Source organism: Pimephales promelas, chromosome 12 (assembly GCF_988280905.1).
Source record: "Pimephales promelas chromosome 12, fPimPro1.hap1.1, whole genome shotgun sequence".
In the NCBI taxonomy this organism is placed as follows: Eukaryota; Metazoa; Chordata; class Actinopteri; order Cypriniformes; family Leuciscidae; genus Pimephales; species Pimephales promelas.
Genome location: NC_142780.1, coordinates 34,247,051 through 34,272,409, shown reverse-complemented (window position 1 = coordinate 34,272,409; position 25,359 = coordinate 34,247,051). Strand labels below are relative to the sequence as shown.

The window sequence follows — 25,359 nt, the reverse complement described above, 5'->3', positions numbered from 1 at the left end:
TGTGTATATATATATATATATATATATATATATATACACACACACACACACACTCTCTCTAAATGATTCGGAAAAAAACATACTTATTATTTTCTCAAATAAATTGGATTTCACAATGCAATGCACTTGACCCGACCTATTTGTATTTGAATGCATCATTATAGATTCATTATTCTATGTGATGGCCAGATGATAAAATGTGGCGAAACTGAATAGAATATGAAAAATAAGTTAAACACTCACGGAATTAAACATGCACAAAGTGAGAACATGTGATTTTGCATGCTACTTTAAAAATAAATAAATAAATAAAACATTTGTTGTATAATCTGCGATGTTTTACACACAGAAAATGTAGAAGAGTTAAGACGTTTTACACTCAAATTAGTTTAAAAAAAAAATGCACAACAGCCATTTTTAAGTTTAAGCTGAGTGGTCCAAATGCTTAAGTGTTTAATTTGGTCCATTCTGTTGATGTAGACGAGCTCTACTATAGTCTGTCGATTCAGGATTATAACACAAAATCAAGGTGGTGATTTAATTAAGAAATGGACGAAGCCAATGTGTTTTAAAAGCAAAGCTTTTTATTGCAAGTATTAGTGAAAGATACACTCCAAACTGAAGCAAAGCAACACTAAAAGGCCATTGATCTACAAAGAGAGTATTATTAAAACAAAGAAAGACATTTCAAAGTAAAAGAAAGATCCCTTGGTACATTAGAGAGACTCTTTGCAAACACGGAGAGAGAGAGAGACGGGAGGACGGAGACGCCGAGATCCCGGAGACGCACACGCCACGTCCCGACTCGCACGGAGAGGAACGGCAGAACTTTGGCTCTTTCGTAAGCAATGGAAATCGCCGACCTCCGGTACCAAGAGACACGGGACGTGAGACGACAGACGGAGGATGGACAGACTCGTTTGCATCGGATGGTTCACAGTCTTTGTTTGGAATGCTGGAGCTTTGCGTTGCAGTAAACCGTTTTGTAAACATTTTTTTTTTTTTAGGAAATCGACACGTGCCATTCATCTCGGCGTCTCCGTCCTCCTGGAAAATGACAACATGTCTGTCTCGAAGCGATGCTTGCAACGAGATCACGTTTTCGTCAGGCGCAGTTAGTGGTTTAAAAGAGAACCGAGATGCCACACAGGGAGTTGGTACGCTTCTCTACGCACAACGAAGGTGTTCGACAGATGCCGAATGGGAAAAACAAAAGAGTACAGTTAAGGCTGAGGCTCATATATATATATCTGAGTGGAATGGGACCCCCTCTCTGGCACGAAGACAATTGAACTCAAGCAAACGATGAAGGACAAAATAAATTGGACTCCACTTAAAGCACCGGACGCATCAAACATCCTTCCAGGGAAACGTGTATGGCTAAGAGTTTAGCAGCTCTGGATGAAAACAATCAGCTTTTTATCTTTTTGGAATAACAAAGTCAGTGAGGTTCTCCGTCCCATTAAGAGATGAGATGCGGCGAGCCTCTTCGAATGAGGTGGACCGTCTAGTCAAAGGGCAAGGAGGAAGTGATGTCATCCAACACTTCGGGCTTGTGCCGGCCCCGCCCACTCTGTGGTTGTGCTTGTGAGAGGATGTCCGACCAACGATGCGGAGACTCCAGCCGCGAAAGCACTCCCTCAATAAATACACCGTTAAATATTTCCCATATATATTTCCAATATATTAAAAGAAAAACAAAACACATTTAAATAGGACAACAGAATAAAAGTTGGCTCAATAAAAAGATTTTAAAAACAACTCGTTTTCTGACAATTCTTGCTCTAAAACTGTTACGGATATTGTCGTCAGGCATTAGTCAAGCGATATACCGCGTTCAAAGTAACATCTGGCTGAATCTCCACCCCAAAAACTAAAGATAGAGTTTGCACAGGGAAAATGAAGCCTATTTTAAGACAATTAAGCGCACTTTCCCCAAAGTTTCGAGCCGTTTTGTAATCATTCTCAGTGGCGATGGAATGATAAATCCGCATAAATGAAAGGCAAAACAGCCATGATGCATGAACGTCTGTATTTAAATTTGCGCATAATGAGGATTTAGAGCGAGGGAATGCATTTAATTGTCATAAAAATAATCACAATGCCACAAATAGGCTTCATTTTCTTTATGCAAAGACATAAATGAAGAGCCTTGAAATTTTCTTCTAGAATGATGATTTTTATCAAGCTTGTATATTTAAGTTCAGTAATTTCACTTAAATTGCAATGAAGATTACCTATTAATTGTCATTTAAGTGAAATTACTGAACTTGAATATACAAGCTTGATAAAAATCATCATTCTAGAAGAAAATTTCAAATGGCACTCTTCAAATGCTTAACACTTTGCATGACAAAAATGATGCATATTATTGCAACCGCTTCCATTATTTGTTTTATTTTCATAACAATCAAGCACGTTTTGTAATTCCCATCAATCTCAATAGTGATTGAATGATACTTGAAAGCTAAATGTAAAGGAAAGCTAATATTAGTGCGTGTACAAACGCATCACAATTTATCCAGAATTCGGGGAGGGGAAACGCAAAAATAAGCTTCATTTTTTGTCATGCAAAATACAGTTTCTTAGTTTGGCCATGAAATGTGAGCAGGACAACATTTGCAGCATACCAAGGTAAGTGAGGTGCAGTGTTTTGAGATCTACAATATCCTCCGTGTGACAAAATACAGGCCATGGGGGTCCAAAACATATACTGGATGTATGGTTTATATGGGCCATTGCACATTGAGAGGGATCGACATTTTAAACGTCACCGGAGCCTTGTGTAAACCTCAATTAATCTCGCTCGAGTTTCCCTCAGCAAAGATTTCAAGAGCTTTTGCTGGAGTACATGAAAAAAAGGGGCTTATGGGGGGGAAAGGAAAAGGACAGGAAAGCCCCGTGACTTTGTTTCCTTGTTTAGGTGGCAGTCTTTAAAGTGCTGTGCTAGGCTTTCCTGTCCAGGGTCAGGCCGTGTCATACGAGTGTCCGCTCTGTCCCCCATCTACTGTAAAGATAGCACATTCACCTAGAATTGGTCCGGACTCCTAATACAGTATGATGCAGAACTCAACCGTTCGCTCGTATACTTGGCATATATCGTCGTCAATATAACATCTGAATATACAAAGAGCCTAAAAATGTGTGTGTTTGCAATGTGTGCAACACCTTCTCCAAGGTAAGGATAAGACTAATATGCTCTTTGATTTCTCACTTTAGTCTCGGATTATTCAGCACCATCATGAGGAAAGGCACTTTCTATGAACTCTGAACTTACGTTTTAGACCCTAAAAGAAGACCCTCCCAAAAAAGCTTGACATTAAAAGACGAGACGAGAGGAGAGGAGAGGAGAGGAGAAAAGGGGTTGTTTGACTTCGCTTCTAGGTTTATGGATAGCGGACGCAACAAACTCGAACCCGACGCATTCGCTACCTCAGTTACTCCCTCCACTTCCACTGTACAGTCTTCGGTTAAAACGTGATGTCGCTTTAAAGAATCGTTCAGCTAAAACGTATTTTTTCTCACCCTCATGTCGTTCAAGAATTCAGCCGTCTTAAAGGGATACTCCACTTTTTTTTTTGGAAATGGGCTCATTTTACAACTCCCACCAGAGTTACCGTTTTCGAATCCATTCAGCCGATTTTCTGATATTTAGAAGAATATCAGTGACCAGACAGTTTCCCATTGACTTCCAAAGTTGGAAAAAATATACTATGGAAGTCAATGGGACCAGAAATGATTCTTCTAAATTTCATAAAATCGGCTGAATGGATTCGAAAACGGTAAAACTCAACTGTTTAACTCGGGGGGGCATTTTATTTTATTTCCATTTTAAAATATTTAAAACTCCATTTTATTTATTTCCAAATAAAATGGAGTATCCCTTTAAGCTGTTGCAACCAAAATGGACTGATTTTTACTAGCAAGCCCCAAAACCAATGTAAAAATAGTCCCGTTCGCTTTTGTTGCACGGAAAACAGCAGCGATAGAAGTCGTGTGACGTGTGGGCGAGTCACTTCGAACCGAACTATCCCTTTAAAGAGACACTTCTTGCCAAAATAAGAGGCAAGGGTTAGTAAAATATATATATTTGAAGTTAGAACTACACAAAAATACAATTGCATGACACCTTCTTAAACGGTTCGACCTCCAAGGCTCTGAAGCACCAATAGTGGTTTCGTTCGGGAAGATGAAATAAAATGATGCGTACAGCTTCACTTAAACCAATTTTGACAGGCCTGACGGGCAGAAAACATGATGCACCTTCCTCTACAGGTCCGACCTCTAATGCACACTTCAAAAAATGGCAGAAAACCCTCTATAACGGCCGACTGCAATGATTTATCATTCATACATTAGAATCTGAAGAGCAAACATCTGATTGCATAAATAGTTCTGGGCTGAAAGTCATAATTATGCATTAATAATTCCGTGCAATTGACCGTAATCTTAATCTGACTGGCCACAGTGCTGTACCATTCTACGCAATAAAATCAAACAAACAAACACACAGAACGACCAAAAGTCTGCAACCAGCACCATTTATGCATCCCATGTTCCCATCTTACACATCAAGTCCAATTTCCGATGCCGCACCTAATAGCACCATGCATTACGCATTGATTAGTGCAGATTATCACCTTTAAACAGCTGGACATGCTTCAGATGGCGCACGGAGAGACGGTAAGGCACCCAACGCTCACTGATGCACTCTTCAAGTAAAACGCTATACTGACCCCTAGTGGCCGTCCGGTGAACGAGCACACATCAGGTGCTGCGAGAGCTTCTCCTTCTCCCAGAGCTGCCAATCAGTCCCTCGTGCTTAGGCGAAACCGAAGCATGAACCCGCCGGTCCACAATAGCAGCGAAATCCTCTGAACAGGCAGGGCAGTGAAAATCAAGACGTTAACGGTGAGTCGGCTCGCATTTTAAGAGATTTTGTCAAGTCGAGCGTGGTCGCATCTATCCGTTTCTGTTCGACAGCAGGCACTTGTTAACACGCTACGGTCAATCGTCGCCTCCACTTTCAGAAAAGTGGCAAACATGCACACCTCCACCTTTAAAACCCAGTCTTTCTCCTCTCTACGGAGGTATTCTCATCCCGCCAATGAATTATTGCACTAAACTATGATCTGTCGCATAACTATGCGCTTTAAAATGAGACAAAGTGCAGAAGGGAAGCGAACGAGAGAACGATCGATCGAGACAAATAAACACTGGAGGGAATTTAGACGTAAAAGCATTTCAAAACATGATCACTTTACATTGAAAGCTCACAGGCCAACGGGAACATCTGCTTTAAAATCAACGGTTGCTCGGCAATGGCACTTTTCTAGCAATAAAAGCTTCTTTTTCTGTTTTAAAACGCTAACGCACAATTGGTTCTTCACGACTGACACTTTAACACGTAGTTAAGTCACCATTGGCTACAAAAATAATTGAGAGCGGGAGAAAAGGTACATTGAGAAAATTGCTAGTAGGAGCGCGTGACGCCTCTATCCCCAAAACGTTCTTTCTTCCCGACTCAAGCTTTCTTTCTAATCTCATTTCGGGGGAAGGGGGAGGACAAAAGTGCTGTTAGAAAACGTTGAGGTACAAGGCAGGAAAAGTAATTAAACGTTACGTCTACAGCGGGGATATAAACGGGCTTCCCTTTTGGTTGTCGTCGAGGGTTTGGAGGGGATATGACAGAACGGCCTCAGTCGGCTGGTTTAATATTGCATAATAGTGCCGAGGTCCGCGTGTGGAATTAAAGCAGGCCTTCCTCATCCTGCTGCACAGTGTCGGGGTGAGCCGTGCTTCCATCGCCACAGAGATCGACCCTTCGGGACGCACAGGCTTTTGGGAGGTGTGACTGAGAGAGTGTGTGTGTGGTTGTCGGGTTCGTGTGCATGACTAGTCAAACGTGGGCTTGGTGTGAGCTGGCTTAGGCAAAGTACATGGTCCTCAGGGTGTCGTGGTGAATCTGCACAGCTTTGGCCAGCGCCTGGGGATCCCGACCGTTGCTCTGCCCGGAGACGTGGCTGCCCTCGGCACTGGAAGATCGCAGAACACAAAACATAATATAAGAAAAGGGAAACACAACATGTCAAAATGTTCTCTAAAATGTAAACGTCGAAGGAGAAACATAATGAGCAACACTTTGTGAGTGAGAAGTAAATGTATGGATATTTTATACATTTGCATTGGGTAAAAGGACAAAAAAAATATACATGCAACATTTAATGCCATGACTTTAAGAGTTTTTTTTAAAGGGATACTCCACTTCTTCTTTTTTTTGGAAATAGGCTCATTTTACCACTCCCCCAGAGTTAGTTTTACAGTTTTCAAATCCATCCAGCTGATTTTCTGATATTTCGAAGAATATCAGTAAGCAGACAGTTTCTGGTCTCATTGACTTCCATAGTATATTTTTTTCCTACTATGGAAGTCAATGAGACCAGGTACTGTCTGTTTTTTTCTAAAGATCAGAAAATCGACTGAATGTATTTGAAAACGATGAAACTCAACTGTTTAACTCTGGGGGAGTTGTAAAATGAGCCTATTTGATTTGATTTGATTTAATTTGATTTGATTTAATCACATGGCAACAATTAATTAATTTTACTCAAATTAGTTAAGATAAAATCTCTCGTGGCTCTTTACTGAATATATTTAATTCATACAGAAAAGACTAAGCAGCATTTTATTTTACACTTCATCATTTGGTTTTGTTGTATTTCTTAATTGGATAGCACAAAAATAAACAAGCTTTCTGCATTGTTGTTGCCAACTGTACATTTTCTGTCCGATTATCCTATATATATATACTATATATATAAAAAAAAAAAATCACAAATTTTTGGAAATTACAGCCATAAAATCAGTTATTTTGATTGCTAAAAATTAAACAAATACTGAAAATACACAATACAATACATAATTTTTATGCTATATGTCAAGTATGTCAAGCCCATAAGATCGGGCTTTGTATGAGTGCTACAGTTTTAAGTGAAAAAAAAACCTTTCTGTACGGATGCTCTTCCCATTGCTGTTCACATTAAAAAAATGTAAAAAAAAAAAAAAAAAAAAAAAAAAAAAAAATCTGGGGGAGTTGTAAAATGAGCCTATTTCCAAAAAAAGTGGAGTATCCCTTTAAGGCCTTTATTTGTGTAATGGCGTGTAAAGACTTTAAGACCTGCAAAAACAGTTGCAATTTAGGGTGAAAACAAAAGTAAAAATTAATCAAAAATGGCTTTTTAATTTTACTAGACAAAAATGCAACAAAAAAAGGCCACAAACTCTAATAATGAAAAACAGACACTAAATGTGAGATAAAAGTCACTGCTTTACTGAAAGACAGCAAATGTTTCTCAATGCCCGACTACAATGCTTATCGCAGGAGCCATCTTAATAAATGAAATCACATTATTACATCCATCACACACTAAAGTGCTACATTTAATGCTACATTTGATTTAATCACATGGCAACAATTAATTTTACTCAGAGAAAATCTCTCACGGCTCTTTACTGAATATATTTAATTCATACAGAGAAGACTATGCAGCATTTTATTTTACACTTCATCATTTGGTTTTGTTGTATTTCTTACTTGGATAGCACAAAAATAAACAAGCTTTCTGCATTGTTGTTGCCAACTGTACATTTTCTGTCCGATTATCCTATTATATATTAGGGCTGTGCAAAAAATAATTGCGATTAATCGCATCCAAAATAAAAGTCTGTGTTTACATAATATATTTGTGTGTGCTGTATATAATTATTTTGTATATATAAATACACACACATGCATGTATATATTTAAGAACTATTTGCGCTTAAATTCTGTATATATATATAAATACATAATCTATATTATATAAATATAAATATTTTATATATGAATAACACATTTTCTCAAATATATACATGCATGTGTTTGTATTTATATATACAAAATAATTATATACAGCACACACAAATATATTATTTAAACACAGACTTTTATTTTGGATGCGATTAATCGCAATTAATTTTTGCACAGCCCTATTATATATATAAAAACATCACAAATGTTTGGAAATTACAGCCATAAAATCAGCCATTTTGATTGCTAAAAATTAAACAAACACTGAAAATGCACAATACAATACATCATTTTTCTGCTATATCACCAGTAATAGTGCAATGATGAAGCAACGGCACACACACCTGTCGTGTTCTTTGTCCACCAAGTGGTAGCGGGCACGGAAGGCCACCAGGTGGGCGTAGTAGGCTGGCGCGGGGATGGAGACGGAGCGGGTACAGCGCACGTACGTGTGGCACAACTGGTAAGTGAGCAGCTGGAACTCATCCGCAGTGAAGCAGTTGTCGTCCCACAGGACATGGTAGTGGGAGGGTCGGCTTGTGCCCTGAGACGAGAGGAAGAAGACTCAAACCCGTGCCGAATGCCTTCAAAAACATCTTAAACGATACTGTAGTTTGAAGATGTCTTTAAAACATCCTAGTGCAACAGCCCTGACAATTTAGAGTGACTTCTGTGTGAGAATTGTGTGACATTCAGCCTTTTTATATTCAGACTGAATGTGTGTTCTAGATTACATAACAGTTCTATGACCTGATAAATCCAAATCTGTGGGAAATGGAAGGTAATATACAAATTTTCAAATGAAAGCTGGGTGAATATATGTAGAGTACAATGGAGCACTAGTAATTAGGCATGTGAGCCTATTCAAAACAGACACCGGGGTAGTGGCGACTCATGCTGGAGGCTCTGCGGTTTCTCGGGAGCCAATCATTTCCACATTTTCTGGGACTGGCCAATGTTAAGCCCTTATTGCTCACGAATATGTGAACATATTAATCATATATTTGGTAGTAAAATACCTTGCAATTTTGAAAATGTGTATTTGGGCAATGCTGATGTTAATAACTGGAGAAATAAGGACAAGAGATTGCTTTGGATACTAATGGCAGCGAGTAAAAAAAAGCCATGGTTAAAACTGGAAAAGAGTTAAAAGAGTGGGTCAACATAATCCATGAAATCTACAGTATGGAAAAGCTTTCATTTACACTCAGGATTCAGAGAGACATGTTTTACAAAATCTGCACAAAGTGGTCTGAGTATGTCAAGCCCATAAGATCAGACTTTGTATGAGTGCTACAGTTTTAAGTGAAAGAAAAACATTTCTGTACGGATGCTCTTCCCATTGCTGTTCAAATAAAAAAAATAAATTAAAAAATCCAAATCTGCATGCAAAATCATTAGTCAAGTAGACAAGGAGCCATTTAATTGCAGAAGTGCAGCTTCTCAATGAGAATGTGTTTGTCTGTACCTGTATTCCAGCATGACTGCAGAGGTAAAAGTCAAACTCGTAGGGGTGTGTGATATCCGTGTCTACTGTCGTACCAGCAGGAATGTTTCCGCTGCGACCCACCTGTGCGGGAAATAAACACAATCAACATGTGCAGCCTTCAAGATTTGTCTCATAATCGCCCCTGAAGACAATTCAGCAGATGATATCCATTCCAGAGCTCTTAATAAACTCTGCTTCTGACAATTAATCTGACACAGGTTTTCTGTTGACTTGAATATAGCTGTTAACACATACTTGACAGATAAATCAACTTACCGTTAAATGCATTGTTTTAATAGTGTGTCAAAATAAAACTTTTTTTTTTTGAGACGCTCTGTTCTTGGTCTACTTGTGTTAAAGAAAGTGTCCTTCTTATTGTTATTGTTGACTAAAACTAAAATCTGTTAATTAAAATAAAGCTGAAAAAATACTCCATAAAAAAACTGTTATTTTATTTCACTTAGTTGCCAATGCTACATTTCAATTTTAAGTTAAAGTATTATTATTTTAAGTTTAAGTACTAAAATTACTAACTAAAAAAAAACTAAAACAAAAATGAACTTTTAGCTAAAATAAATAAATAAATAATGGTTATTATATTTTACAAATCTAAAACATAAAAACATTTCCGTTACTTAAAAAATATTAAAATACTTAAACTTGTTTTATTTTAGCTAGTTGATAAGCCAATATTTCTCAATTTTATTTTATAGTTTAAATTCTACTTAAATAACTAAAACTAAAATTTTACAAAAACTATATAGACATGATGCATGACAAAAAAAACACAACAAAATTAGTAAAATAGACTGAAATTAAAATTAAAAAATATATATATATAAAAAACTTTAATAATCTAAAAAAAGCACATAAAAAACAAAAATGAAAACAAAATAAAAGTTAATCAAACTATTAATAAATAGTATAATAACACACATAGTATATACACAATAACAATTTACACATTATTATTTTTTTATTTTAATGTGTCTCTTATCTCTAATTATAACAAATTAAGACTGAAATACAGGCTATTACTGTTGTGTATATATATATATATATATATATATATATATCTCAGAGTTTCCGCTACAAACCCCCCCCCCCCCCCAAAAAAAACGGTGGTTTCGTTTTACGGACATTTTGATGATATGCCGGTCAAATATCGCCTCTTAATTAGTCAAGTTGAGGAAAACTGGAGGCAGGCTATGCAACTTAAAACATGACATAATCAGGCCGTATAGAATGCAACATGTTATCATTAGCCTAACTTTCAAATAGACGGAAAAAAACATGAACGTCTGATTGGCGTCAATCAATACCAATTGTTTTTTACTATGATTTTACTATATGAAACATTGAGGCACGGATGTACCCAATACAAATAAATAAAACACCTCCAGTTAACTAGCAGATCATTCATTTAGTTTGCTATTAAATAAGAGATCTAGCGCTAAAATATGTTTAGAAAGTTTAAAATGTATTTATAGATAATACTGGTAATTTATAGATAACACTGGTAAATATAAGCCCTGTGAGTTGGCCATTGTCGCCGTCCCAGGACGCATTTCACCATGTGCGTTCAGTGCAAGAACAACCCGCTGTTTAAAGAAGTGGACAGCGAGGGATTGTCTCACCCTCTCGTTGCGATCGGCACAGAAGAGGCGTGTGTGGTGCCGCTTCTGCACCACTATGTACGTGATGCCGGGCTGGTACTCCTTCTCCAGGCTGATGCAGGCCTCTCGAATGGCCAGCAGCTCGTAGTACAACACCTGTGAGCATAAAGAAACATTTCCAAACGAACATGAAACTACTGATAGGCCATTATGTCAGCAAGACAAATGAATCCACACCTGTCTAAACTGGCCCTCAGACACACCGTCCCTGTAGAAGATGATTCTGGTGGGTTTGTAGCGAGTGGACTTGTAGAACTGAATGAGTAGCTCTCGCACCATAGAGGCCAAATCCTGAATCACCTCCTGTCTGGGTCTCTGGACACGCACTGTGGCACAATACCTGCTGGGATGAGCGTCCATACTGCCCACAACCTACAGCAAAGCACATTTTATATGATGATGTGTCTTCATTTTGTAGTATATTTAACATATTTGTTCCATCTCTAAGCTATACTGACTGCGGCAATGGATGGTTTCTTCCCGTCTCCTGCTGGTGGATGTGTGACATCCGCCCCGAGAAAGATGACTGGCTGCTGGAACACTGAAGGCCTGAAAAACAGCACGCATACATGTAAACCAGTCCATCATATTTAACATCACCAGAAACCAGCTGTGAGCATGAATAATAAATTTGATAGTGTCAACAAATCAGCCTTTCTTGCATGCAATATAGCCAATAAGTTGTGGTTTCCTAATCGGAGATTCTTGATTCGATGAAAAGCAAATAGTTACTTAAATGGAATGTAAAAGTAAACCAATAAATAATCATTTGAAAAGTTAAAATCTAGAAGGTTTGAACATTTGGAAGGTATGAATTTTAGTATAGTAACTTCTATTATATAAATATATATAATTTCCAACAGTAATAGCTTAAACGATTAACTACTATAATACTATTTACTATTATAAAACTACTATAATAATTATAAGAGCTGTGATAGTAATACATTTTTTTACTATTATTGTTGTCGAATGTTAAAAAATATCTGACAAAAAAATATGCAACAATAATAGCCTATATTTCTGTCTTCATTTCATATAATTACTAGGGCTGGGTAATAAATATCGATTTCTCGATATTAATCGATTCTCATTTTTACGAACCGATATCGATTCTTAAATCTCAAGAATCGATTAGTCATCCTGTTTCATTTGAATGAATGGATCACTGTATCGCGCATCCAAAAAAAATAAATAAAAAAAATATCGCAATAATCTTTGTCCTTTGTTACTATTGATAAAGTGTGTTAAAAGATAGAGTACAACTTATCGAAATCCGTATCATGTCACATTGATTCACTCAATCAGCGTTTTTCAACCGTGGAAATACGTCAGTTAAACAGCTTGTAACCAATGTCATGTATCGTCATAATTACCTCGGAAAACCCACATAAACTCGTTAGTCAGCTTGAAAAAATAACTCTAGAGAGGAGCATTTTGCTAAATATATACACCATATTACATATGCATTATAATCTTAATGTTCTTCAATATTTAATGCATATTTGAATAAATCTGGCAAGTTTTTATGACAGCCACCATTTAAATGTTTATATTTCATATAATCTTCTTATTATAAAATAAATAAAAGTGTAATTTAAGTGTTTGTACAGCTACAAAACAGTTCATTATTACCTTCATATTAGGCTAATGAAGTCTAGTAGGCTACATCTAGACTCCCGTAGTTTACAGCATTAGTTAAGAGTTTTGATTTCCTTGAGAAAATTTGCAATTTATTGTAACTGATATCCAAAACAATCAATATTGAAACGAATTGCAAGCTTGTGAATCGAAATCGAATCGAATTGTGAAATTTGTGTCAATACCCAGCCCTAATAATTACATATAAAACTAATATAATAATAAATGTATAATTGTTGTTGTTATAAGTTGTGAAATATCTAACAAAATACAGAAACCATTAAAAAAAAAAAAAAAAACTTTCAAAATAAAATTTAAAAAAAAAAAAGAATAATATTTATCTGTTCACTTGCATGTCATGTGACTATTAACCATTATCTTTGGTTTTATGTTTTGGAGTGCATTTGGGAATAATTAGCAGCCTGTTTAAAAACAGCCAATGAGCAGAGCCGGTTATGTTCTGTTAATCATGGTTCAATGGTTACACACCTTTGATGCGGGACCAGGATGTTGTTGATGCCGCCGAGTTTGACGTTGATTTTGAGGCAGAGGTTGGAGAGCGTCTGAGGGGAGGTTTTCACCACGTTCTTCACCTGCACACACTGAGTGGCCATTCCTAGAAGAGTGTCTCCGACACGCTTCACTTCCGCTGCACAGATCAAGCGCGAGTCGGTTAGTCTGACGGCATTCGGCGGGACGTTCGGCTCTGCGTGCGACGCTCTTACCGTAGACGGGTGTTTTTCCCGGCAGGATGACGATGATGAGCTGCAGTCCAGAGTAGGTGTTCTTCAGGTGCCTGAACATGGGCTCCACGCTGTCGGCTCCCTGTGCGTACTTACAGAAACACGGCTGACCCTGGATGGGCATCCCAGCATCCTTTGAGATCTTACGCAGCTGGTCGGTGAAACCCCTATGGGGACAAACACAATTCAGACACTTCGAAGTGTGGGAAGTAGATACTGCGCTGGTGATTAGGGCCGCACGATTAAAAGAAATAAAACCGAAGTCGTCACATGGCTTAGCGTGATTATCAACTGTGTTCTTGTGTACTGCGGTTTTCTGTCAAAATAAAAGTTGTAAGGTGAAATAAAATTATTATTGTTATTTTTCTTAAAAACTTGATTGTCTTATTTTACAGTGAAATATTACAATTGTAATATTTCTAATTTTGCTTTTATTTTAGAAATGCTAATATTTTCATTTAATAACAATAATGGTATTATTATTACTACTTTTTATCTGTATTTATGTGTAATCACAGAATTTTAGCAAATTATCCAGCCTCACAAACAAAGTTTTTAAAAGCACTTTTAATCAGATTTTTTTCAGCAGTTTTTAATCAGATAAATCGCAATTAGCAATTACAACAGCAATATTACTTATTTAGATTTTATTTAAGAATTTTTAACGTTTTAATTTATAGATAATTTCATTTACCTTTATTTTACCAGGAAAAAGACTCACTGAGATTAAAATCTCTTTTTCTCTTTTTCTAAAATCTCTTTTTTTAATAATAATAATAATAATAATAATAATAGATCATTAATATTAGAAGTATTATTATAATAATAACAATAAGTATTGCAGTATTATTAAAATTATTAACAATAATAGCCATGCTGATATATACGTAATCAACACATATTGGCCATATTGTGCAGTCCTAGCACCACACACCTGGATTTTTTTTTTTTTTTTATCACACTGCAATCCCAATTTTTTTTCTCTTACTTGAGAATCTCTTCTCTGCACTGTCTCTGCGTGGCGAAGCAGGCGATGGCCCACATCTTGATCTCCACCCCGGTATGAAACTGTTTCCCTCTCATGTCCCAAACTCCATGACTGGGTGTGGCCACAGTGCGATTCTGCAACGACAGCTCAAGGTTGATCTGCTGCACAAGACGTGTGTGAGCAAAAAACACAGGGCGCACAGATATACCACTGATACTGTAACTGAACATGACTGGAACACATTAATAGACTGACACAATTAAGAGTGTAACTTTACAAGTACATTTCACAAAACAGGCCTGTACATAGGGAAGAACGGAGGCAATAATAACACACTAACACAATTATTCAATCATGCTAGTAAGATGACACATATTGAGCACGTTCACTAGATTTATATACATTTTCTTTGTAAATATCAACATCAATCTGATTTCTAGCCTCAGTATTACAGTTTGTAGTCAAATTCATGACCTGCACACACAGATTTCTAGTAATCTGTCTACTGAATCATTAGGGGTTTTCACACTTAAACTAGTTAACCCTGGGTCATTCTAAACCCCTGGTTAACAGCATCTGGGTTAATGAGTTCTCTTGCTTCACATTTCACATTGCTCATAATAATTCACCTGGTGTTAACACCTGAGTATTCATAACCTGATTTAAGTCGTTAACCCTGGATTTAAGTGGTTGTCACTGATTGGGTGAACGCAGCACGTGATATTTTTAAATAAAGGCTTTAGCGTTGCGAATCCTCGTATTATATATTGCCGACTGTACTATCAAGTTCATCCTTAAAATCGGGGTTTAGAACGATGAATGATGACCGAGTGTGAAAAGCCCCATTTAAGCCCCTACAATATTATAATTCTGATAAAATATATTTGTAGCTTAGAAAACGGTCACTAATTTGACAATATTCATATTAAATAAAATAATTGTGGTTCTTAATAGACCTTAAGCCTAACCTAATTTTAGTGTAATTAAAAAAATAAGTGTCTAAAGTAACCTTCAATACAATGCAAGTCGCTTTCTGCCAAATGCATAAATGTAAAAAATGAGTTCTATAAAAGTGTTAAAAATGCCTCAAACCACTTTTACATCACCGTTACCATTGCCTCCGATCTCCTGTCATTTAAAAAAAGCATGTACAAAATCAAACAAAAGCATAATTCATTCTCAGACAATATAGACAGCCTAACTGAACTGACTCAAAGACAACGATAAACATTCTTTCATTAATTCAGTCATCTAAACAACAATAAAAATCACTGCAAGCTTGTTTACTTCAGCAGTTATTGCACACTTCACACATCACAGCAGCGGTTAGGAGCTGTTAGTTCCTCCAGGAGAGGCTATCCATTCATTCAGACAGACAGACACAGAGAGATGTGGGTGATTGAAAAGAAGGGTACCATAAAGTGCTCTGTGCTCACCCTGCCCCCGTACTGCAGCATGGGCGCAGGCAACACGCGCCCCGTCACGTGGGCCATCTCGTCTCGCACCTTGAACTGAAACTCCTGAACAAAGGGGTCTGCTTCGTAGTTAGCGCTGCGCACCTGGAAATACACAGAGAAAGATCATTAAGGCCTAAAATCATTTCTGTAGTTAATATTTCATTTGCTCTCAAATATTTTGTTTTAAATATGTAGTGCATTCGGTTTTAATTCAATTAAAATATTTAATTGCGATTAATCGCATTAATGTCATAGTTAACTCTCGATTAATCTCACATTTTTATCTATTCTACAGTAAATGTCTCTTGATTTCTTTTTGTCACATTATTTTTTATCATTTTACTGCTCTTATCAACATGGAAAAGTGGATCGGCTTGCTTTTTTTGTTGAAAACAACATTGGCATATATACTGTGTTCAATTTCACACTAAAACATTCTCACTTGGAGAAAATAATCTCTCAATGTAACACTGTCCATCAATAAAAGGGTCAAAGAAATACTGATGAGGTCCTGATATTGACGAGGGGGCGAAGAACTGACCCTTCGCTAAGCCACGAAAAAAATAAATCAATAAATTCAGAAATACAAAAACGAATAAAAAATGATAAAGGCACAAGCTTACTAAAACTGAAAATATACAAATAAAAGCTAATATTGAAAATATACTATAATCTATAATAATATATAAATAACACTAAAAAGTCACTGTCTATTAGTCCTAAAATCAATCAATTTTGAAAAATAACTAGTATTATCATACATTTATTTATTTATATATATATATATATATATATATATATATATATATATATTAGGGATGCACCGATATGAAAAATTTGTCCGATACCGATAATTCTTTATATTTGAAAGCCGATAACCGATCAGTTTATCGGCCGATAAACTTAAATCCAAATTTTTATCTAATTTTGAGAGCCTGATTACAAAAAAAGTCTCACAATTAAATCCACGTCCCAAGTGCACAATTATAATGTTCTCATTATAGTGTTGTATAGCCGAGATTTCAATCATATTTCAAGAAATTCAAAAACATAAACAGTGCTCAACAAGTGTCTCAGCTGAAGAGAATAATACATTATTTATCAGTTTTAATATATACATTTTCTTACCAGGCTGATAACTATAACATTAAAAATTAAAATATATCGGGCGATACCGATATGCTGGCCGATATATCGTGCATACCTATATATAATATTTGGATATGGTATCAATTTAGTTTGAATAAATGGTAAAAATGCATCTTAAAAATACCCAGAATTCAGATTATATTAGATTTGAAATGAAGAACCTTTCCGGAGACTGACTGAACACAGGGTGTTTGTGAGAATCATTAAATGCTCTGGGCTGATAAACCCCATCTCAGATCCTGCTGTACTTCGGAGTGTGAAAATACTCTCAACCGTGGTATTTTTAGCTCTGTCTCAAAGCTAGACTTTTTCATTTGGCACATTTCATTGGCCTCGTCAGTTGCTTTCCACCCACGCGGTCTCCCCGCTCTTGTTTGGAGATTTAAATGAGAAATCAACCACGGCAACACGCAGTCAGCTGCTCGGATTCAGCGCCTGATTGGCTGTCATTTTAATAAGGTATAAAGTGCAGCAGTGCTTCAATTACACGTTAACAGCTCAAGCCCGACGGTAGCGGCATCAGGCAGAATGTAAATCCGCAGGGAGTGAGGTAAAGAGTTCAGATCACAGCTAATCAGCTCACTATGAAGTCAGTGCTCTGAGATCGCTGACCTCTATTAATGCAGACAGCAACCTGACTTCATTCAGATCCACCACACAGACAGCAGGAACAGGTTTAACACACTGCAGGAAGATCTTATGTGATCATCCTCTGGATTATTGTGCAACCAAATTAAGTGCACATCTGCAGTATTATAGTTATCTAAAACTGTAAAAAGAATTGTTACTTGAGACAAATTATTAAAAAACTTGTTTTATTTCAGATAGTTGCCAAGGCAACATTTAAAATTTTCATTTAGTTTAACTTCACAGTCTCTACTTGTCTTCCATTTCAAAACTGCACACTTCTCTGCGGATTAATCAGACCAATATGTATTTAACATTTGATAAATGGTTTTAAAAATCAAACCGTTCACATGCATGTTGCATTCTGACTATGTATGCTATTATGTTGCCAAATAATTTACAGAATGCATCTCAGCTAAACTCCAAACCCAGACAGGTTCAGTGCATTTTATTTTATGCAGTATTTTATTAAATCTATAAAGCTAAAATACAGGATTATGTTTGATACAATTTTAAATTCATATTATACATTTTTAAATTATATTGTGTCTGATTACATTTATTTAGAAAATATTATTTAGCAGGATATGGCATCCAGTATAATAATGTTATTATAATTTATAAAATATAGTTTGCTATACTAGAAATTTACTGCTAAAATAATGTATTATCAGGCATTCTCACTCCATCCAAGTCCTCAACCATAAAGTTCTCAACCATTTAGCATTATTTTCAGTATGAATCAGTATATAGTACTGTAAAATTTATAAATCTATAAATACTCGCACAATGAAAATCCGCAATTTCTGGTCTAGCTAGATCCACTTGCGCTTTAGTCGACGAAGCAACAAAACGTCCTCGCGCGGCACAAGCCATTGAAATGATTTGGATGGGTTTCGTAGCGCAGCGTTCCGCGTCCTCTTGCAAAAGCATGTGAAAAAAAAAACGACAAAGTTTGCTAAGCCAAAAGACGGTTAATCGCACGATAAAAAAATGAACGCAGTTAAATTGGGTTTGCGTTAACGCCGTTAATAGTGCGTTAAACTGACAGCCCTAATAAAAACTATTTACAAATATTAAAAACTACAATAGTTTCTCAATGCCACTAAAATAAAGCTGGTGCACATGACTCACCAGTCTGCTGATCTCCTCCTGTCGGTCTGGTGCTGATCTCGCTGTGGCTTTGATCATGGTGGAGGTTTGGTTATCTGTCAGTTTCTTGATGCACCGCTGCCCTGCTACAATGTTGCACACCTACGGGAACAGCAAAGCGTATAAGAACAGAGACTGTGGGGTCTATGGCCATCCCAGCGTGCTGTGAGGAGGACAGGACTCACCTCCAGGGGCAGGTAGGTGTGTTTCTGCTCCTGGCCCACCTGTAGACAGGGCAGGTGCGGGTATTTCAGCTGCAGGTTGTACTTTTCTCTGAAATACTGAGCTACTGTTCGTTCTACAGTCTGGCCATTCTCCAACTGCAAAGGGAACCTGGAAGAAATCAGGAAATTTGATCATACACCACTCAACCACTAGAGGGCATCAAAAACCAGAGCAGAACCAGAGCAGTACATACTGTGTGAAGTGTGCAAATATCCTGCATGCAATGTGATGAGGTCATGTGGCAACAAAGCTATAGGCTACTGCTTGAAATATACATGACAATAAAGTTTTACATACTACACTCTTCTTGTACTTATTGTAAAACTTAATAATAGTACTACAGTCATAAGAATTATCATTTAAAATATTAAGACCTGTAAAAACAAAATGCTTTAATAATTATGAGGAAAATGTAATAGCCATGAAGAAAATTAAAACCGTTTTAAAATGGCCCAAATACATAACTTTATTTTATTTATTAGAATAATGACAGATCATTTAATTAAGATAGATAAATGACAGAAAATTAAATTAAGATGGATAGATGGATGGCTGGATGGATGGATGACAGAAAATTAAATTTGGATGGATGGGTGAACGGATGGATGCCAGAAAATTACATTTGGATGGATGGATGGATGACAGAAAATTAAATATGGATGAATGGATGGATGGATGACAGAAAATTAAATATGGATGGATGGATGGATGGATGACAGAAAATTAAATATGGATGGATGGATGACAGAAAATTAAATTAAGATGGATGGATGGATAGATGGCAGAAAATAAATTTGGATGGATGGGTGGATGGATGGAAGAAAATTAAATTAAGATGGATGGATGGATGACAGAAAATTTAATTAAGATGGATGGATGGATGGATGACAGAAAATTACATTTGGATGGATGGATGGATGGATGACAGAAAATTAAATTAAGATGGATGGATGGATGACAGAAAATTTAATTAAGATGGATGGATGGATGACAGAAAATTAAATATGGATGAATGGATGGATGGATGGATGGATGACAGAAAATTAAATATGGATGGATGGCTGGATGGATGCTTCAGTTCCGGCGACGGTTTGACTAACGTTTGGTGGCTGGCGGGGCGGCGGGTCACATTGCAGACCCGGTACTTCCTCCGCATGGTTCCACAGTGGGTCACCTCCACTTTCAGACCTGTACAGAAACCAGCCAATGAGAAAGAGACAAGAACATACAATGAACAATGAAACTGAAACACTGGGCAATATAGTGTTGGAGCTTTCACTCCTACATACGAGCGGTCTGATCGCCAATCTAACCTGATTTTAAATTCCAGAGCAAATCAGCAGAGCAATAGCACAGCAGTACTTAAACTATTGCAATACACACAACAAAATGGGAGACATATGAGAGTTCAAATGAGGCCGAATTGTTGGTGCACGTCTCGCTTGCTCATCTGTCATCAAGTCTTTGTGGTGCATCGAGAGCTATGGTATGCAGGGTAATGTGGACCACCACGTAAGAGGAACCACAACCAACGTAAAAGAAAGTCCAGGTAATAAAAAACAAACCCACAGCTGCCCAACTCACTGCAGAATTAAACGCGCACCTCGACTCTCCTGTTTCAGGAGCTCCAGAGTCAATGTTCATGGCTCATGCTATAGCCAAACCTGTGGTCACTCGTGCCAATGCCAAATGCTGGATTCACTGGTGCAACAGTGCAAATCTTGGACTGTGGACAATATGAAACATGTTTTATCCTCTGATGAGTCTACCTTCACTGCCATCCGTGTGAGTTACGGTGTGGATAAACTCCAAAGAGGCTAAACTGTTTCTGCTGAGTGAAGCCAACGGTGGATCAGTGATGGTTGGAGCTGCAATTTCATCATGACAATCCTGACTGTGCTTGATAGACGCGTCACTGCCAAGGACTACCAAACCATTAGGGCTGGGTATTGAGACAAATTTCACAATTCGATTCGATATCGATTCGATTCAATATCGATTATTTTGGATATCAGTTACAATAAATGGCCATTTTTCTCAAGGGAATCAAATCTCTTAAATGCTCTAAACTATCGGAGTCTAGATGTAGCCTATAGGCTTCATTAGCCTAATATGAAGGTAATAATGAACTGTTTTGTAGCTATAGAAACACTTAAATTACAATTTTATTTATTTTTATAATAAGAAGATTATGTGAAATATAAACATTTAAATGGTGGCTGTCATAAAACCTTGCCAGATTTATTCAAATATGCATTAAATATTGAAGAACATTAAGATTATAATGCATATGTAATATATTTAGCAAAATGCTCCTCTCTAGAGTTATTTTTTTCTAGCTGACTAACGAGTTTATGTGGGTTTTCCGAGGTAAATATGACGATACATGACATTGATTACAAGCTGTTTAACTGACGTTTTTCCACGGTTGAAACGCTGATTGAGCGAATCAATGTGACATGATACAGATTTCGATAAGTCTTTTAACACACTTTCAGATGCTCATTCATGTTTATTTGGCGCTGTGACTGGTATTATTAACCCGGAAGAGAGATCAGCGCTGCTGCTTCTCTTGAGCTGAGCCAGAGCGATCTCACGCCACAGCGCCAAAACGTTATTTATGTTTTTGAAATTCTAAAGAAAATGGAGGTAATTTGAAAATTGAGACTTTGTTTAATATCAATAGTAACAAAGGAAATTTTTTTGGATGTGCGCAGCCACGATACACTGTCTCATTCATTCAAATGAAACAGGATGACTAATCGATTCTTGAGATTTAAGAATCGATATCGGTTCGTAAAAATGAGAATCGATTAATATCGAGAAATCGATATTTATTACCCAGCCCTTCAAACCATTCTGGAGGACTATAAGTGTGTATCAGTATTATAATGCACCAATACACAGAAAAACTGGAGACTAGGGATGTGACGGTTAGGATATTAACCCACCGGTTAAAATACCGGCATCACCGGCAGGGGCTTTTAAAACGCTAATTTAAAGGCAAACGTAAAATGTGCGCGTTTCCACGGGCATTCATAATGGTGACCGAATGGTTTAATGAACATGAAAGATAAGCTGAACATCTCCCGTGACCTGCACAGCCAGCAGATCTGAATATTATGGAGCCACTTTGGGCTTTCAGAAAACGTTTTCCTCCAACATCATCACATAGTGACCTGGCCACTGTTCTGAAAGAGAAACGGCTCAAAATCCCTCTGGCCGTTGTGAAGGACCTGTATCTGTCAATCCCAAGACGAATTGATGCTGTATTGGCCATACACCATACTAATAAATGATTGTGGACTAAAACCAGGAGTTTCAGTTTCATTGTCCAATTCCTAAACACAAACACACAGGAACACACATACCTTTGATTTCTTTGGTGAATTTGACTCTGTGGGAGTCTGTGAGGGGGCGAGGCTGCTCATCAATGTTGTGGATGTCCAGTACCTCACACATGAACTGAATAACTGGCTGTGCTTTGTAGAAAGCCGTGGCTGACACTGCGAGACAAAAGAGATGAAATCTGATAAAAACGCAGTTCAAATCATCATTTAGAAGAGGTCATGAGGAATCCATCCTCTGCACCAACACAAATAAAAATGTTCAGTGAGGTAGTAGCATTGAGGGAATATATATAAATCTTTTCCCATAAAAATATTAGAAAAATCAAGTTGTAACAAAGAGTAGAAGTGACTTGTTTTTGTCAGTGATCCCTATTGCAGGGCTTTATGCCAAGTGATTGCTTATGATCTACTTCATGAACTATGACAATATTTACTTTATGGTGTTTGTATTGTAATATGTTTCAGATGGTTGCAAGAGTGCATATTTTATGTACCGCTTCTTTTTGAGACATGACATTTCAAGATAAGAGTCCTGGTTTATTATGAGCTTGTTTAAAATTAAAATGTTTTTCTGGTTATTATTTGTATTTTCGGTAATACAATAAATTGTACCTGGCATTTAATTCAATGCTTTAAATGAAATAATTTTGCTTGTAAATGTTTCCTCGTATCCCTTTATTATGGAAAAACAAATGATTTGACAAATTTCACTGCACCCCTAAAGTCATCAAATCCTAAAATTATCAAATTAGGCCTTTCTGTATTGACTGTGTACCAATAGGGTATCAATATGTTTTCTAATTTGACTTCACTAAACTTTCAGCGTACTAAAATATCTGGTCCAGTTAAGATAATGCTCTTTATTAGTCCTGTGAGAAAACAAACAGAAATGTTAATGTGAACTCAAAGCCGGTCTTTCGCGCTCTTTCCGAGTCCATTCACTCCATTATTACTGTTACAATGAGCCAGTGAAAGGAGAGACGATTTCAGACGGTTAGACTTTTCCCTGCCCTTTAGTGGGAAGGGGGAGGAGTATGCGATGCAACCAATTGACTTATGGGAGACTGAGAGAGCGGGAAAACATGCAGACTGAGAGACACAGAACTGGTGAACTTGGAGAAAGAGAGACTCATTTAACGCCCCCCTTCAATCAAACAAACCCCCACCTGCCATCTTTCAGCCCTTCGTCCCCAGGGCAACAGTGTGAACAGTTCCCACACTCTGTGCTAACACACATCCGAAGCCTCGTCAGGAAACTCAAAGGATGCACACCGTCGATTAGGGGTGTGCAGGAATATTCGATCTGTAATTATTAATTGAAAAATAAAAAACTATTCGAATTTTACTACGTTGCTTTGCTGGCCCTAAATGCAGTGAATCCATGATAAATCCCAAGCACTAACTCGCAGTTATAATTAAATGCACTGGGTGGCGCTGTGGAGTGAGTTAACAAGTTGTGTGTATTTGATCACATTATGATGTCGTCTGCCTCGCGAAGTTTGGAATTACTACTAAATGGAATTACTTTGGATCAAATTAATTAATTAATTTAAGTTACAATATCATCACCACCATGAGAAATCACATGAAATACAAATAAACCCGAATATTATGCGCCCGAATATTCGAATGCAATATTTTTAAAAAATGCCCATCCCTACCGTCGATGTTGAGCATCATCTTCCACATGGCTGGCCGAACAGACTGGTGGAAGCCGAACCACACCTCCCTGCCTCCACCCAGAGGATGGTCGTAGCCCTCCGGAGCAGAAAAGAATGAGCGGCCCACGGGTGTGTACCTGAGAGGAGCAATCACAGAGTGTTATATATTTTATTAAACTTGAAGGGACTTCATGTATCCACTAAACCCTGCAGTTGATAAAGTTATAGTAAAAAAAAAAAAAAAAAACTTCGAGAACACGTTAAGTCGGCATGAAATCAAAACTGACCCTATTTGTTTTCTTAGATAATGCTTAAATGTTACTGTGAAAAATATATCCATGCATATTATATATATATACATACATAGTCTGTATATATATTTTTTTTTTGACTGTAATCTTTAATAAAAAACTTGCTTTTCCTCTGGTATGTTCACTTGACGTCTATGACGTATGCAAGTCCTTACAATCAACAACTAACAGATAAAAATCATGACGACCCACCGTTTTTTGTTTCCGTTTCACTAGAAAATAAACTACCTTTCAAAAGTTGTCTATCTTATGGGAAAAATAAACCTGGGGAAAATGCAGTGGAGTTTATTAAGCATCTTTTGTTTGCAGAATCCACTTGCTTATTTGCAACTTGATATTTTGATATTGACATATGCAAACTGTGTTCAAATAGCTCCGGGGTCACAGTTTAACAATGAAATATATTATATGAACTATAAGTGTGTAGGCGTGACTGGGCGACCAGCTAGTGTTTATCTGTGTGTGAGACACTGAGATATGTATGGAAGCTTGTTACCGCTACTAAATATATACATATTTTTTTTTAATAATTGCAACTTTTTATCTCACAATTGCGATATGAAGTCAGAATCGTGAGAAATAAAGTCGCAATTACCTTTTTTTATTTTCATTCTGTGGCGGACACAAGCTTCCATAGATATGGCTGCACATGCACTCACTTCATGGAGGGTAGATGGCGTAGAACCACATCCACAGCGTGAACTGGGTTGGTGCTGATTGGCTTGTCCAGCTCCAAGGGCTCTGACATACTGCGACCAGTGAGTACCTCGTGCAACAGGTGCCAGCTCACCAGGGACACAAACTTAATACTGACTTTAAAGGGTCGGTCTTTGCCTCCTTCCCCTGGCAGCGTAACATCCAAATCCACCTGTAGACACATAACAAGTAGTAATGCAACACATTTTTAAAAATACATCAACACATTTAAAAAAAATAATAATAATTCTTACAAATTTGAATAAAAATACGATTTAAACTTCAATAAATAAACTTTCTATTTGCTAAGGATTTGCTATCCTAGTTATTTACATTTATATTTAT

The 25,359-nt window shown here is 37.1% G+C and overlaps 1 protein-coding gene across 2 annotated transcripts in view; it reads right to left on the bottom strand.

Annotated features, from left to right (window-relative positions):
• Positions 1 to 562: 562 nt before the first annotated feature.
• ago3a (argonaute RISC catalytic component 3a) overlaps positions 563 to 25,359 on the bottom strand; it is a 43,435-nt gene continuing 18,638 nt past the window's right edge. The window contains exons 4-19 of one of the 2 annotated variants that reach the window (XM_039688774.2): positions 24,978 to 25,186; positions 24,008 to 24,144; positions 22,368 to 22,502; positions 20,097 to 20,184; positions 18,957 to 19,104; positions 18,754 to 18,873; positions 15,802 to 15,945; positions 14,387 to 14,520; positions 13,381 to 13,565; positions 13,145 to 13,304; positions 11,473 to 11,563; positions 11,192 to 11,386; positions 10,976 to 11,110; positions 9,318 to 9,419; positions 8,194 to 8,393; positions 563 to 6,035 (exon numbers count right to left, since the gene is read on the bottom strand). In XM_039688774.2, the coding sequence (XP_039544708.1) occupies positions 5,927 to 6,035; positions 8,194 to 8,393; positions 9,318 to 9,419; positions 10,976 to 11,110; positions 11,192 to 11,386; positions 11,473 to 11,563; positions 13,145 to 13,304; positions 13,381 to 13,565; positions 14,387 to 14,520; positions 15,802 to 15,945; positions 18,754 to 18,873; positions 18,957 to 19,104; positions 20,097 to 20,184; positions 22,368 to 22,502; positions 24,008 to 24,144; positions 24,978 to 25,186 (2,292 nt within the window). In that variant the 3' untranslated portion in view covers positions 563 to 5,926. The remainder of the gene's footprint in view (positions 6,036 to 8,193; positions 8,394 to 9,317; positions 9,420 to 10,975; positions 11,111 to 11,191; positions 11,387 to 11,472; positions 11,564 to 13,144; positions 13,305 to 13,380; positions 13,566 to 14,386; positions 14,521 to 15,801; positions 15,946 to 18,753; positions 18,874 to 18,956; positions 19,105 to 20,096; positions 20,185 to 22,367; positions 22,503 to 24,007; positions 24,145 to 24,977; positions 25,187 to 25,359) is intronic. The other variant, XM_039688776.2, reaches the window with a different exon arrangement.